This window comes from Procambarus clarkii, chromosome 49, assembly GCF_040958095.1.
Source record: "Procambarus clarkii isolate CNS0578487 chromosome 49, FALCON_Pclarkii_2.0, whole genome shotgun sequence".
NCBI classification, from domain to species: domain Eukaryota; kingdom Metazoa; phylum Arthropoda; class Malacostraca; order Decapoda; family Cambaridae; genus Procambarus; species Procambarus clarkii.
The window spans coordinates 14,357,218-14,373,464 of NC_091198.1; the positions used below are offsets into that span (position 1 = coordinate 14,357,218).

General features: G+C 39.7%; 1 protein-coding gene across 2 annotated transcripts in view; it reads right to left on the reverse strand.

The window, feature by feature from the left end:
• Nucleotides 1–205: 205 nt before the first annotated feature.
• The window catches only part of LOC138351324 (uncharacterized), a 35,195-nt gene continuing 19,153 nt past the window's right edge, over nucleotides 206–16,247 (reverse strand). For both annotated transcript variants that reach the window (XM_069303011.1, XM_069303010.1), the window contains exons 4-6: nucleotides 9,656–9,758; nucleotides 8,615–8,796; nucleotides 206–6,678 (exon numbers count right to left, since the gene is read on the reverse strand). In XM_069303011.1, coding sequence (XP_069159112.1) covers nucleotides 6,045–6,678; nucleotides 8,615–8,796; nucleotides 9,656–9,758 — 919 coding nt within the window. In that variant the 3' untranslated portion in view covers nucleotides 206–6,044. The remainder of the gene's footprint in view (nucleotides 6,679–8,614; nucleotides 8,797–9,655; nucleotides 9,759–16,247) is intronic.

Consider the following 16,247-nt stretch of genomic DNA (forward strand, 5'->3'; position numbering starts at 1 on the left):
AGCAGGGTAAACAAGCGAGGCTAGAAACAGTTGTTTCAACCAATGGGCAAAAAATTTCAGATTTCAGAATTTGTTTCCCTCTGAGCATGCGTGGATACTGGTATTCTCTTCTCTGGATTGCTTTATATCTTGAGTAATACCGGGGGGAAAGTAAATATTGTATAAAAATTGATATGTTATCAAAATGGACTCTTAATCATTACACTTTTAAATTACAAACATATATTTGTTAAACCTTTCAGTAATATCAAATAAGTGGTAAAATGTAAATACAGTACAGTACAATACTTTTTAGCCTCTAAACTAAAACTCAGACAATGCACAAAAATCTTGCATTTTGTATATTTCTGTATCAAGCTATTGTAAACAAATTAACAGTTGCTTGCGTATGACTCATTTAACTTGGAGGTAAATTACAGAAAGCATCTGAAATAATACAGTAAATAATAAACTATTAGCTCCATCATATAAGAAAAAATAACTCAGAAAAGTGTAGGTCAAATGCTAGATTATGTGTATAACTAGAAGAGATTTGATGTAGCTACAGAGGTACAAATATCTTTTAATAATCATGACAACCTGTCCTTCCTGGCTTAAACATTTCATGCCCCAAATTATTTGAGTTGAACATTTTTAATATTTTTAGTTCCTTAACCCTTTGGCTGCAGTACTTCTGCTTGGGCTATATTAGTAATTATCAAAAGAAGGCACCAAGCCGAGGAGACGACATAGCACCATCAGTGGCGCGGGATATTCAAAATGTGCTAAATATCACTAAGGATGATAATACATGAGCAAAAGCCTATAACGCGAGCAATATCAAAGGTATCCAATTCGCCAAGGATTCTATTGAAGGACAAAAGTTCCTGAGGGACATAAGGAAAGCAAGACATACAATCGTCCTGAAAATCAGGAAGGGCAGGAGTGAGGAGGCATGCATGAACTCATAAGAACCTTCCTGAAATATCTACAACATAGGAGATACCCTCCCACCACTCAAGCGTGCTGGTCCAGTGGAACCACGCCAATCCCAAGGACAGTCTACCAGCCAAGATGATACCAGAACCTCGGAATGCACCCAAAGGGGAGGAAGAACTGAACCCAAAGAAGCCGGATACATAACCAAGACGGAAACTAGGACACGTAGGAGGTACGTACATAGGGCCACCCGAGCCAACACCAGGAAACTAGGGAGGACTGAAGCTTCTGGAAGGTTGAAACCGAAGAGCCCAGACACTCAGAAACAAGCCTAGAGGGAAGCAGCACCCAACTTAAACACCTACAGGGAGGGGGTTAAGGAATCCCCCCCCCCCCTGCAACCCATGACCCTTTGCAGAAGGCACAAAGCCCCAGAAAAGACCAAACGGGACCCAAGGGTGCCATTCCAACTCCTGGAAACAGCAAACGAGGGACCCAAGGGCGCCATTCCAACTCCTGGAAACAGCAAACGAGGGACCCAGGGCAGAGCCAACATCTACGGCCACTGCCCGAGGTAGAAAAGCAGAGCCCACGGGAGAGGCTTTAAAAGAAGAAACTTGCTGGAAAGACCCAGATGCCATGGGAAGGACCAGGGAACAACACTGGGGTGTTAAAAGTGGAAAAGCCCCAAGCAGAAAAGGGCAAAATGATGAAAAACCTCTAAAAAGAGACAAAATGCAAGCCCAGAATCCCCCAGCATCAATCTGTGGGGAATGAGCCACCAGGGAGAATCATAGCACCAATCAGACTATAAGCTGGAGATCTACCTCAGCACAACGATGAGGCCTTGCGAACCACAGTGCACCAGACCAGCAAAAACACTTCCAACCTGAGGACAGACAGACAGACAGTCCAAGATCACTGGCTTACCGGAAAGGCCACCACAGGCGAGCTAAGAGCTGAGAAAGTGTGTCCCAAACATCCCAAGGAAAACATCCCTAACAATGCAAGGGTAGCACTTAAGGAGCATCCAGGGGAAACGGAACCCTGAACATATGCACCTCCAAGCACACTAAACTGTCGCTAATGTAAACGAATGATTCCAGGACAATTGAGCTCCAGATAGCCCAACAGGGCAACTAAGAGCCCAAATGGCAACCTGCCTCAAAAGCAAAAACATAGGAGATACCCTCCCACCACTCAAGCGTGCTGGTCCAGTGGAACCACGCCAATCCCAAGGACAGTCTACCAGCCAAGATGATACCAGAACCTCGGAATGCACCCAAAGGGGAGGAAGAACTGAACCCAAAGAAGCCGGATACATAACCAAGACGGAAACTAGGACACGTAGGAGGTACGTACATAGGGCCACCCGAGCCAAGCCGGATACATACAGTATGTCAAACAGGAGGTCAGAGCCAGACCTACTAGAATGGCAAACATACACATCAGAATAAGAACTGGTGGTGAGGAGGCCTGCTGGGCCAGTCTGTCTCTCTTTTCTTCCCAAATGACCAAGAGGAGGTAGTGCATACTTGTGCATGCTAGTTTCCTTGATAGTTTGTTTACATTGTTGGGGGGTTCTTTTGGACAGTTTTGAGGCTGCAGTCTCGTTCTAACCATGTAAAAGTTTGTTTTGTATCGCTGACTTTCTGGGTGCTTTGCCTGGTGGCAGCAGACGTTAATAACTTTAAATGGAAGGTGTTCATAGTGTCACCGCTCCCTGCACCTCTTTGAGACGACCAGGTTCTGGCTCACAGTGCTTGGTAGGTCAATAAAAGCTCCGCAACTGATGGCACCTAGAAATATGGCACTAAATCAGTGTAATAGCTTCAAGTAGCATCAAGGGGCTCCCCCTAGAAATGGTGCTCTTTCCACATATACCAAGAAACATCTTTTAAAATATATTTTAGATTGCATATATATATAAAAAATAAAAAGGCACAATTAAAGAACGGTCTAAGAATGACTACTGTAAGAAAAATATCACTATGGCAAATGGCATCATAACCGGCACCTGTCAGTCTACAAACATGCCAGTCTACACACTTACAACTTGATGCAACTACCAAGCCCACACACACCCTTCCTTCTTTCATTGCTAAGTGGCTGATACAGGGTCCAAAATATCGTTTTGAGGGTCAAATGTCTGGACGAACATTACATAATATAAAAAGTATTTTCTTGGGAAAACAGTTGGGAAAACTTGCTTAAGCTGTGAACACCTATTTATTGTCAAGCTAATACTGCACTACTGTATATTGCAGCCAAAGGGTTAACAGCTCTTTATAATCATATTGGGCTTCAGAAAGTAGCACAATTTAACATTTTTGAACAACATAACATAACATTTTGAACATATAAATCACCTTATAATGATTTCAGTTATTTTAACTCTAATATACCATATTTACATGATTATAAACTGCCCCATTTCTGAGCCGCAGGGTAAGTTTTGCACACATTTCATACTAAAAACCTTAAACGTAAATTCTAAGATGCAGTCTAATGACGTGTCGTCATTTTAAAACAAAATAAAAATTACATTCACATTAAGAATGGCTCTTAACACAAGAAATGTGTATAGTATATGCCCCGAGTGGTGTCTATGTTATCTCTTTCTCTCACGATATGTCTTGGGGATTTGTAAATGTGTTCTCTAATGTTGTCGTATAAAGAAATTATTATGCTATTGTGTATCATTTATAGTGGTTTGATAACATGTTATTTAAAAATATATAAAGAATTATCAAGCCTTCCTTATGCTCCCTTGTTGCAATTACATAATATTAAATTTTTTGTTTATAATTAAAAAAAAATATTGTAACAATTGCCTAGACTGTAACTTGGCTTATTTCACCTCAATACTGGTAATTATCACAATTGTTCAATAAATACTATATGAATAAAATTTGCTGAACAGTACATATACAAAAAATAATAATAAACAATTAGGATATGTTCAAATTAATAACAGTAAATAGATTTGCAGAGTTCAACATTGCAGTGATGATGTCTTTGGTGGTAACTTTTGTTGACGTGGTAGTGGTGATTTGTGGAAATTGTGGTGGTGACTTGTGGAAATTGTGGTGGAGACTTGTAGTAATAGTTGTGGTAACTTGTAATGACTTGTGGTAACTTGTAGTTATCTTGAGATAATTTCGGGGCTTAGCGTCCCTGCGGCTTGGTCCTCGACCAGGCCTCCTTTTTGTTACAAACATCCAGGAAGCAGCCTGCAGCAGCTGTTTAACTCTCAGGTACCTATTTACTGCTAGGTGAACAGGGGCATCAGGGGGAAAGAAACTCTGCCCATTTGTTTCCACCTCCAAAGGGGATCGAACCCAGAGCCTCAGGACTACGAATCCGAAGCGCTGCCCACTCAGCCGTCCGGCCCTATATGGTTGATTGACCCATAATGGTTGTGGTAACTTGTGGTAATGGTTATGGTAACTTAGGGTAATGATTGTGGCTATTCAATATCTTCCTAGCAAGCATAAGAAATATTTCTGAATCAATGGCGGTTTCTCTTAAAAAAATGTTCGTGCAAGAACTGTTGTACCAACTAGGTTGTAGTGGATATGTGGGCGTATGTGTCACTCCAAGCAACAGTCTAAAACTCTCAGAACCCACTCCAGGTATGACCCAGGTATGGTTGTGACCTAGTGATGATAACGTGGCTGCTTTATGGCGACGTGGTGGTGATCGTTTCATTACAAGTGACAAGTGAAGGTGGCGAATACAAGAGATTGTACTGTAATTTTAATAAGCTTTGCATTCTATTTTAAGCAACACCTTCTCCACCCTCTTTTGCCATTTTTTTAGGGGAAAGGGGGATGGGAGACGGAAGGAAGAAAAAAGGTGCAGTTTATAATCGTGCAAATACGATAATAGTATATCTTGCATACAGATATTCTTTGAAAACCAACATCATAACATTTATAAAGATGTACAGAATCATAACAGTACATATTAGGTATAGGCATCCGCATTGAGTTCAAAAAGCATAACATACTTCTCATGCATATCTTTCTTTTTTTTATTATTTTTTTTCCTTTTTAAATTTACTGAAAGTAAAGTATGCCAGACAAAATTTCTAAATCATACCTTAAAATAATACCTATCAGAAAATAATACTAGTATGTACATCAGGCTTAGTAAAAACATGATCTATTTCAATTTCAGAACAATTCAAAACTGCAATGGAAGAGTGCACTAAACTAATACATGAGTTTCTAAGAATAGAATCTACTCTGTTATTGTACATTTCATGATAAAAGATAAATATGAACTACATTCAGTGTAACAGTGATTTTCACTACAAATGTGAGATACAAGGTATACCTTATGACTGAAGGGATCTATAATTCTATATCAGAATTGCTTTTATAGAGCTGATACCTCAAATGAGCTGAAGTGCGATGTTCATATTTATGATCAATCTATTTACTTGACATATATTTTTTATATAAAATATGCTTTAAAAGGATTTAAGATTTGAAATACAATTCACAGTTTCCTATCATTTACCTGGGCCAAGTCCTGACACCGACAGTTCGTAACAATGACAATGTTCACTGCTGTACAATCACATTTTGCTCATTTGTGAAACCCAAAGAACATGTGCTAAATTGCGGAAAAGCTAACAAATCCAAAAATTAAGGATATTATACAACAGATAGAATCAAACATAAGTACTGTACTGACTTTAGATTCATGTCATCTTTACCCCTTAACCAAAAATTCCCGACTAGAATTTTCAACAATTTACACAGGAACAATTATATCGTGTCTCATTTTTATAAAATATAAATTTAAAATGCTCGGTCTGCAAATAAATCTAACTGATGCCTCTGAAAAAATGACAAAGCAAATACAGCATGTATATTTCAATGTTACTCGAGTTTATTTTAGAACATTTTCGTATTATGTGTAAACACGATGTTGTATTCTGGTTTCTTAAATCCAATTCATGTCTTTAACAAACATTAAACTTTTATCAGAAAGTTTCATACTTTGTTTCATAGAAAAATCTATTTTAATATTAGCAATATGGTGAAACAGTACCTGCCACAAGTGACTAATTGTGTTCATTAATAGGCACACAGCACTATGCCATTCTGATAGCGTTATAGGTCCATGTCATCAGAGTCTGGTAGATCAGGCAAGTCATCCAAGTGTGGAACTCTGTGAGGCTCAACAGCATTAAGATCAAGTAGTGCAGTATTGTTATTTTCCTCCAGCCACATAAAGTTTGGTGCATTGTTATTGTTATTGTTAAACTCCATACGCTCGGAAAAGTCGTCATCTGCCATGGGATCAGGTAATGGGCTAGCGGGCCTTCTTAGGGGAGGTAGATATCCCCCTCGAGAACCAGATGATGTAGATGGAAGTGATAATAAATCGTCGCTAGCATCTGATGATCCTACTGTGATGCTTGTGCTAAGTGAGGCTGCTGATGATGATGACAATTGTGATGATGAGGAGGAGGAGGAAGAGGATGATGATGATGAAGGTGATGTCGAATTCTGGCCAAGAAAAGATAAGGATGGTGGAGGGGATGAAACCGAGATACCAGAATCTGGCGAGCTGCTGGTTGATGTGTCTCCTGTGCTTGTAGAGTTGGAGGCATTAGTCACAGAATCAGAGGGAGAACTTTTATTCTCTGCATTTTTAATCAGAGTGCTTAAGCTTGGCGTAATTATGTTTCTGATGAGGTTTTCAGGGGGTTGCCACAACACTACTTCCATGCTGGGCTTAGTTCTGAAAATAATAATCCATCATTAAAACACAATACTGTAATATATGTTATTGTACTGTATTATTTTTATCTTTGAGCATTTTTTTATACATTTACATATTGTACTAGTATATAAAGACATAATAATTGTGCTCCCAACATGATCCACCCCGAGAAGTGAACCGAAGTCTAGCAGGCCATCAAATGGCTAACATTAATGTTTTTAATATATATTTGTGTATATCATTATTGTCATATGGCATTTGAAGAACAGAACATTTCAGATGGCAATTGGACCAGTCAATTAGCATAAAAATTAGCATGACTACTACCTGCTGATGATTTCGAGGATCAACGTCCCTGTGGTCGTCTCTGACCAGGCCTCATGATTGCTGGCCTGATCAACCAGGCTGTTTAATGCGACTGCTTACAGCCTGATGTACGAGTCACAGCTTGGTTGATCGGGTATACTTAGAAGTTGTTTGTCAAGTTCTCTTTTGAACATGCAAGAGTTTAGCCAGTCACCCATATGTGTGAGGATAATGTTGAAAAGTCTTGGGCTTCTGATGTTGATTGAGTTCTCTCTCAGTGTGCCTTTTGCACCTTTGTTTTTCAATGGGGCTATTTTACACATCCTGCCATGCCTTCTGGTCTCACATGGTGTTATTACTGTGTGAAGATTTGGAACCAGTTCTTCTAATATTTTCTAAGCGTAAATTATCATGTATCTTATGTATGTATGTATGTGTTATGTACATACGTATTATGTCTCTAAACTATTATTATACCAAGGCTGGGCTGGCTGCAGGGAGCTAGAAGGAAACCCTCACATTTAGGACTACAATTTTGTAGGACTCGTAGCAAGAACTGGATCTGGTCCAGCCGAAAGGCAACCACAGCGAGAGTCTTGCAGTCATGAGATAGCACCTCATAAAGAGGAAGGCACCGCAACTAAGCAGATGCGAAGAGGTCCATGTCCGGGCCCTCAAACATCCAGCAAAGCCAAAGGAAGATGTTAGCATCAACGGTTAACTCTGTGGAGTTAACTCGCTGGATGTGAACGGCACTAAAAGCCAAACCCCAAGAGACCAGAAGACGAACAACATGTAGAGAAAAAATGCAGCCACTGCCTCCCAAAGGTCAGGTTTGTAAAGCAAGAACCGTCAACAGCACTACTACAAAGATCAAAATCCCAGCACAAGGAGCACGGCCCAGAGCAGGCTGAAAGCAGCCCCAGAAGGCTCACGAAATGCACGGCAGTGCCCAGGTGTAATGAGTGTGAAAGTCTACTGCAACAACATAACCAACCTTAACACAGAACTGCAACAATCTGACATACCTCGGGAGTGGGGCAAATGGGCAAATCTGTAACACGAAAGCAGCACACCACTAAATCGAGTGGAAGCAACAAAACCAAGCCAAGCTCCTGGTAATTTTTTTTTTAAAGAAAAAAAAAGGGGTGTCTGCCAGCCAGGAGAGCTCCGGAATCTCACAACGCATCCAACCATGACCGAGGCAAAATCTGGGCCATGACCGAGGCAAAATCTGGGCCATGCCCGGGGTATGTCCAGATTGCCTCCCAAGCCTCCACTAGGGAAGGTGGGAGACCAGAGGCTCCAAAGGACAAATTTAAGGAACCGAAGGGCACCCAGAAATTATCATTGGAGGAGCCACACACAGCATCCCACATGTGGAAAGGGAAAACAAATTCCCTGTACCCAGCACAGAAAACTCTCCACAAAAAGAAGAAGCATACACGAAGGATCAAACAGGACCCAAGGGTTATTTCTCACACCCCCAAAGCCCCAGGAACCACAGCTAAGGGGCCTGGGGCAGAGCCAGAATCCATGCTCAATGCCCAGGATAGAGAAGTGGAGTCCAAGGGAAAGGCTTCAATGGTTGAGACTGGGTGAAAAGAAAGGCCCAGAAAGAACATACTGTATACAAATTAATAATTACAATTTTTTTAATAATGATGCTGGAAGTTGTGATTCTCCAGGAATAATTTGCTTCACTTCATCAGCAATGATAAGACACGCGGGACCTTTGGCTCTGGATTTCCAGGGTCGTGGAATCCCATCGTCTCCCAAACCGTCATCAGGTTCCTCCTCCAGCATCATGTCCATGTCACTTGCACAACCCTGAAAGTAAGACCTTATATTACTGATTGAGCTTAGTATGTAAATACAAATTAAGGAAATTCCTTTAAATAATATTTAACCACGCTCTTAAAAACTAGCATACACACATCACTAAGTTGGAAGACTGTAATTATAAATCTCTAGACAAATATGAACATGCCACAGCTCATGTAGTATCCCTAAAATTGTAAGAAATTTGGGCTCTGGAAGAATCATAGCAGTTCATTAGGGCTCTTAAATCCCTGGAAATTTGGAATCTGGTAGATCCCTGGAGGGTCAGCGATAGTAGTGTGAACATCTTCACCCAGGCTCTGACGGAGTGGGCCACATATATTCACTTGGACTTAACTCCAAAGAAAATCATATTCTGTACAGTAGAGCATAAGTGTGTAATAAGAATTGTGCTTAGTGATCATGTGTTACTTATTTATTTATATATATACATATATACTGTAGGCTGAGGCTATGAGGCTATGGGTCCCCACATTGGCACCAGAGGTGGTACCCTCACAAATTTTTATATATATGTATTATATATATATATTCTACTCACCTATATACTGTATATATTTATTTATTTTCAGCCGACTTTAACCAGGCCGAAACGTTCACTTCCTTTCACATTTCTCTGTGGATTTTCCGCATACAGTATATATATAAGTCAAGCTCTGCGTCGAAGCTAGGAGCCTGAGAGTTGGCTACAGTTTTTTTCACTTTGATAGCTGCTAGTAACTATACTAGTACTTGATGTAATTTGTATATATGCTGTAGTCTGTAAGTTGAGAGGCTTGCAAGGAATATGTTAACTGGAAAAGTGAGACATATAATCCACATATCAATAGCACTAAAATGCACTTACTTTTTTACCAAGTCGATGATTGTAGTAACTTTCTGAAAGATGGAGAGAATTTAGATGCGCAGCCATTCTCTCTTCACTGATGTGTTGCTTGGTTATTGGTTTCCTGCATGTAGAGGAAAAAAAATAATAACAAACAGTTCTGTATAGAGAATAAAGATAGGCATCATCAGCTGAACAAATCCACAAGGGCCAGTTTGAGGGTTCAAACTTACATCCGGGATAATCCCAGACGCGCCTTAGTCGACTGCGCCACGATAAATTAAGGAAATATGGTGTGTAAATATCATCACATTCACAACGATGCCAATATTTAATCGTTGAATAACATTAATGTGACTTGGAGATATTCAACTTGGATTCTTTAAAAGCCCACCAAGAAAAGTGGGCTTTTAGTATAAAGTAGTGTATATATATTATGAAACCAACCCACTTTGTGATAGCTTAATGACCTTCAACATACTCAATTCCCATACTGCTACAAACAATTCTTAACTTTCCTGTTTTATGATGAAGAAATTGAACATTTGAAAGATGAATTAAAGCACTCAGTGGTAAGAATTTGAGCCAATTACTAGCCCTACAAACTCTTGGCAATATATATATGCTTCTCTCTTAAATTAATATACTGTAAATATATATACATAATTTTTTTTTAACCCAAATAAGGGTACCACCTCTGGTGCAATTGTAGGGACCCATAGCCTTGGAGAAGAAAACAAGGAGTACCTAGAAAAGACGTTGTGGATCCTCACTGAACACTAATATTTTATTCTACCACCCCTATTCTTTTTGTATACTGTAGAAATATATATATCTCATTTTATTTTATTTAAAATTTAATTACACAAAAAGGGTTACAACATTGGTTACATGCAGGGTACAAGGCTACTTGTCATAGGTTGTAGAGTTCCTCCAGCTCCTCAGATGGCAGGCAGGAACCATGGATGCAGTGAGCATTTGCTTTCTGGGTCGCTACACTAAAGCGCTGAAAGTGGAAACTGGCAGCTCTGGGGTCTCTAGTTTTTTCAATTAGCTTAGAACCCAGTTCCTTAAAAAAACTAGCAGCACCTTTACCCCAGGCACCAAGTGTCTCTGAGGCAATGGGGACCAAATTGTAGTGGTGATCAAGATCTCTGTATTTATGAGACTTAGCTGCTTCCCAGTGATTGGCAGCACCACCTGCCTGTGCAGCACTGAAGTTAACATAGGTGTTGGCCAAAGCTGAAATGCAAGTGTAGTCCCACACCAACTGTCTACCATTCTTCCAGGGGTGCTGGATGTCCAGTCAAGTGTTGGTGCTGGATGTCCAGGTCAAGTGTTGGTGCTGGATGCCCAGGTCAAGTGTTGGTGCTGGATGCCCAGGTCAAGTGTTGGTGTTGGATGTCCTGTCAAGTGTTGGTGCTGGACATCCAGGTCAAGTGTTGGTGCTGGATGTCCAGTCAAGTGTTGGTGCTGGATGTCCAGTCAAGTGTTGGTGCTGGATGTCCAGTCAAGTGTTGGTGCTAGATGTCCAGGTCAAGTGTTGGTGCTGGATGCCCAGGTCAAGTGTTGGTGTTGGATGTCCAGTCAAGTGTTGGTGCTGGATGCCCTGGTCAAGTGTTGGTGCTGGATGCCCAGGTCAAGTGTTGGTGTTGGATGTCCAGTCAAGTGTTGGTGTTGGATGTCCAGGTCAAGTGTTGGTGCTGGACACCCAGGTCAGTGTTGGTACAGGCCCATTCCTCCCCCCTTCCATATCAAATGTAATTAACCCAAAACGAGGTTAATCAGCAAAGGGGGTTACTAACCACTTCTTGCCTAATTTCTAATCCTAATACCTATGGACAACCATACATGGTTGTCCATAATTTCCCCCTATAATTTCACAAGGCCAAGTCTACAGGTGATGAGTTGGTAAAGAATTTCTAATATGCATAGCTAACTTCCATATAACATTAACTTGCATTTTAACATTAACAAAACCTCTATTGCAACATGAAATGGCAGGAACATTTTGGCCCCCACCATTAATATCTTTCCGACCCCTGCTCTTATGCCTTTAAATATTGAGATCATTAATTCACCCCATATGAGCCTACCTTGTACAGTAAATGGTTGCTCCTTCAGGAAGGATGAAGGCTGGAGCAGATGGGCCTAAAAACTGAGGAGTTTCAGTTTTTTTTTTTACTGTGCACATTAGGTCTTTGCTAAAGGTTTTTCCTTATCCTTAACATAACGTTTTCTAAATAAGCTTGGAGGTCTACTATAGCTCCTCCATAATTGAGCCAACATACAGTACTGTATAATAATATTATTATTATTATTTAAGATAAAAATACACACTCATGTATTTTTTAATTTGATGTAAAGATTTACACCACATTTGTTGCACTTTCCTGAGTGCTTTGTCAAGTATGTGGTTAGGACAAAACTTTCATTTTAACAACTAATGTGGCTCACTGTTTTATATATAAACACATGACTTGATTTTGTCTATTGTACATTTCTTTTTCTTCTTCTCTGCCAAAACAATATTTTCTCCAAATACTGTATATCTTTAATAATAACTTCAATGAGTTTACTTTTTAATAAATTAACATTCTCAAATATATTTCAGTCTTCAATTTTTTTTATCAAATCATCTAATACTGTATTTAAAATAATCTGTTTAGTAATACAGCACATGTGTCCTTTATTCTAATGTATTTTCTATTAATCTCTGCATTATTGCAGTGTGTATATTCCTCCAATGGTTTTGTTATTGGGCAAAGAGAGGCCTGCACACAAAGAACGTGCTAATTCAAACCTCTGCAGCACGAATCTCTGGGTAATTCAATTAAAACGGAGTCAAAGTTCTTGTTCATTGAATTCAGATAGAACTCTAAAAAGCTGGGCTTTGCTGTCAAGTTAGTAAACAATTATATTAATACATTAATAACAAAATATATAAAAACAGTATAAAATATTGTAACTATTACATTAAACGTGTGTGTAAAGGCCGTATAGTATATTTTCCGGCTAAAATAAAGGAATTTGTTTCATCTGGTAGGCCACATACCATCTCCTGAGTGGACCCATCCCACCTTGTGAATATGCCTAGCCAAGCATTTCTTTCCTTTTGTGATATACCAAAGTGGTAGACCATAGCAGAAAGAGTTTCATTCCAAAACTTTGTTCTTGAAAATAAATTTGGATATTTGGCCAAGAACATGTCTGGCAGTAGCAGCAATCAATGTGGAGGTGTTAAGAAAAAGAAAGTTACTCTATCAATTAAGGATAAGGTTAGAGTCATTGAACTTTGTGAAAATGGATTTCCTGTACTGATGTGAGTGTTGCAATATCATTTGGTATAGAAGTAAGTACCCTGTACTGTGTTTAATATTAAGAAAAGAACGTACAGTAGTACACGCAATACAAACACTTGTATAGCAGAGGCCAGAACAGCTATTAACTCCACCAAGATAAGTTTTTGTCATTCAATTTTGACTTATTTTTATGAAGATGCTAACATAACAATGTAAATTGATTATTATATGTGGATACACAAGTTACATTGTGGTACAATATACTAGTATGTATAGCAATTTTATTTGACATATGGCATAAGCAATTTTGGTAATTTTCATATCCACTTGATCAGGGTTATCCCATATGATCAGAATTAGTGAGCTTAGACCATAATCAGGTTTTTCAAGCCTTCCCCAATTCTAGGCCAACTATGGATCTTCCCTAGGATGGAACCCACACCTATTGCCTAACTCCTGGGCACCTATACACTGCTAGATGAAGAGAGGCATCAGGTCCAATCATCTCTGTTCTACTGTGGACATTGATCCCGGTACACTGGGTTGCGGGCCAACGTTGTCGATCACTGCACTACAGGACTCCGTCAATGGTACAAAGTAAGATCTGCCCAAGCCACTTTTTCTATTAGGCAACTTAAAATTTGTTTTCTTTATATTTTGAAATTAAAATATAGTTAATAATATTTGATACAAATGTGGAAAGTGTGAAACATAAGTTTAATACTAAATAATGTAAAATTTCATTGCTAACCAAAACAGTTTTAAATGTGTGATTTTTTTCATATTTCTTCTCAACTTGAAGGTTGCTGCTAGTGAAGATAAAAAAATTTGTATGGGTTGTTGTTTTTATTACAAAACCATGGGAAATACCCACTGTAATAAGGTATCAAAGACTCACCCTACCTCAAAGTCTACTAATAATTAGGTACAGCAGTGTAATAAGTAAGAATAGTAAGAGGGAACATAAGCACTGTGAACAGCAATGGTAAACACTAAGTACGAAACTATAAAAAAAAAAAAAAAAAAAAAAAATCCCACTATTTGTTTTAAATTTAGTCTCATCATAATATATGTAAACTTATTACAAAATCATTGGTTTTTCATTATCAAGCTACTTACCCTGTTCTTCCTGGGGGGAGGCCCGTCAGCTTCCTGAAGCTATCACACTGATTAAGTGCCATATTACTAGGTGTCATCAGTTGCAGAGTTCTATTGGTCTATCAGGGGCCACGAGCCAGAACCTGGCCCTCCCCCTCTAGCGATGTGCAGGGAGCGATGGCCTATGAACACTTTATATTTAAAGTTGATCATCTTTACCACGACCAGGAAAGCTCCAAGATAGATAGGAGAATCAAAACAAATTACTGCATGATTTAAAAACGAGACTGAAGCCCCAGCATTGCCAAAAGAACTCCCCCTAACAATGAAAACAAACCAAAATTTGGCAAAACTAGCCCCTAACTAGTTTGCCCTACCTTCCCCCTCATTTGGTGGAGGAGGGAGCTGGCCTGGGTCAGCCAGGCCCCCCCCACCATTCAGTTCTTTAATGATGCCTGTACTTGATGGTCATTGTTGCTCTGGCTCCGGTCTACCATTTTCGAGTGCCGTTTCTCGCTATCTCTTTCACCTCTGGCCTGCTCGAGCACCATTTGAACCTGCCTGGTGTCTGAACTGGGTTCTATCTTTTCCTTCTGTACATTTGTGTTGGCCCCCTTTGGTTCGTGTTTTGTTTTCTTGGCCCTGGTGGGTGTTTGATTATTTGCTGCTGGCTCTTCCTATTCTGTGAGGATTGGGTCGATGGTCATCTGGAGGGGTCCTTTGGTTGTGGGGTTTTGGCACCTGGTGTCTTGTGCCCATTCCGGGTCCTTGGCGGACCTATGTGACTTTGGGTCATGAGTTGCAGTTGCCGGCCGCTTCCTCGTCTTGATACCTGCAATGCTGACACCTCCCCGGTTGGTGCCCCTTTTGTCCTTCACTGTGGATAGTTAACTTCAAGGAACTGACACAGCCCCTCTTCCCCCAGAAAACCAATCTTGAATTTAATGAAACGCCAGTCTCTGGGTGAACCCAAGAGGTTCCCGTCACCCTCCCTCCCCAAGGGCATCGGTGTTTTATTATTATAGTTATTATAGAATTGAATGGTGAGGAAGCCCAGCTGACTCGAGATGGCTCCCTCCACCCCCAAATAAGGGGGGGGGGGAGCAATTTCACTAAATTGTGTTTTTTTTCATTGTTGGGGAGTTCTTTTGGCAACACTGGGGCCTCAACCTTGTTTTTAAATTGTGAACCAATTTGTCTTTATTTGCCTATCTTTCTGGGTGCTTCCCTGGTGGTGGCAGATGTAAAAGTATTCATAGGCTATCGCCCTCTGCACCTCTGTAGAGGGGCCCAGGTTCTGGCCAGTAGTCCCAAGCAGACCAATAAAACTTTGCGACTGATGACATCCAGTAGTATGGTACGTAATCACTGTGATAGCTTCATGGAGCCTCTGGGGTTCACCCAGAAACTGCCGTTTCATTACATTCAACACTTGTTTTTTAGTGTATGTGTGCCCTTCCCTTTTGATATAGTTGGGACAACCATAGTTTTCTATTAGTCAGACTTACAGATCTAATGTAATTATGGAAACTATCTAGTACGGTAACGAGTAATTGATAATCATTAAATGTAAGATACTATAAACTAAATCCTTTATGAGAATTAAATTCTCTGTTCCTAAATAAATAACAAATAAAAGAGATCATAACATAACATAACTGCACAGTAACGCCTACATGCAACACCAATAATTCGCTCATGGCGTCATACCATAACAATCAAATCAACTGTCATCATTACTTTAATAATAGTTTAAAATTATATCTTAAAGAGGAAACATGATTAGCTCCTTAACAAATAATAGTGTTTTGACACCTTCAATAATTACCGAATAATATAGTCTCGCTTTTGAGAAATGGCCATCAATATAACTCAGTTAAGCTGCCATTCAAGAAAGAACTCACTCATACGCCACCATCGGACGTGGGCCATTCCTGTTGCTGACAGTTGGTAGATAGCCTCAAGACCTCAAATATGGTATTTGTCCACCTCACACTTAAGTAAAATAAGTGACACCCCACCTTCATATTCTCTTGTTTGGCCAAATAGATTATACTTAGGAAAGGGGGGTGACTTGAGTGCAGTTATGAGGCATGAAAATCATAATTAACAAGCGAGTTGCACTATTGATCATTCCACACTAAATAATTATGATATAAACCTTATGCTCTTATTATTATTGTAGCCTAAAATTTCCTGTATTATAAACGACA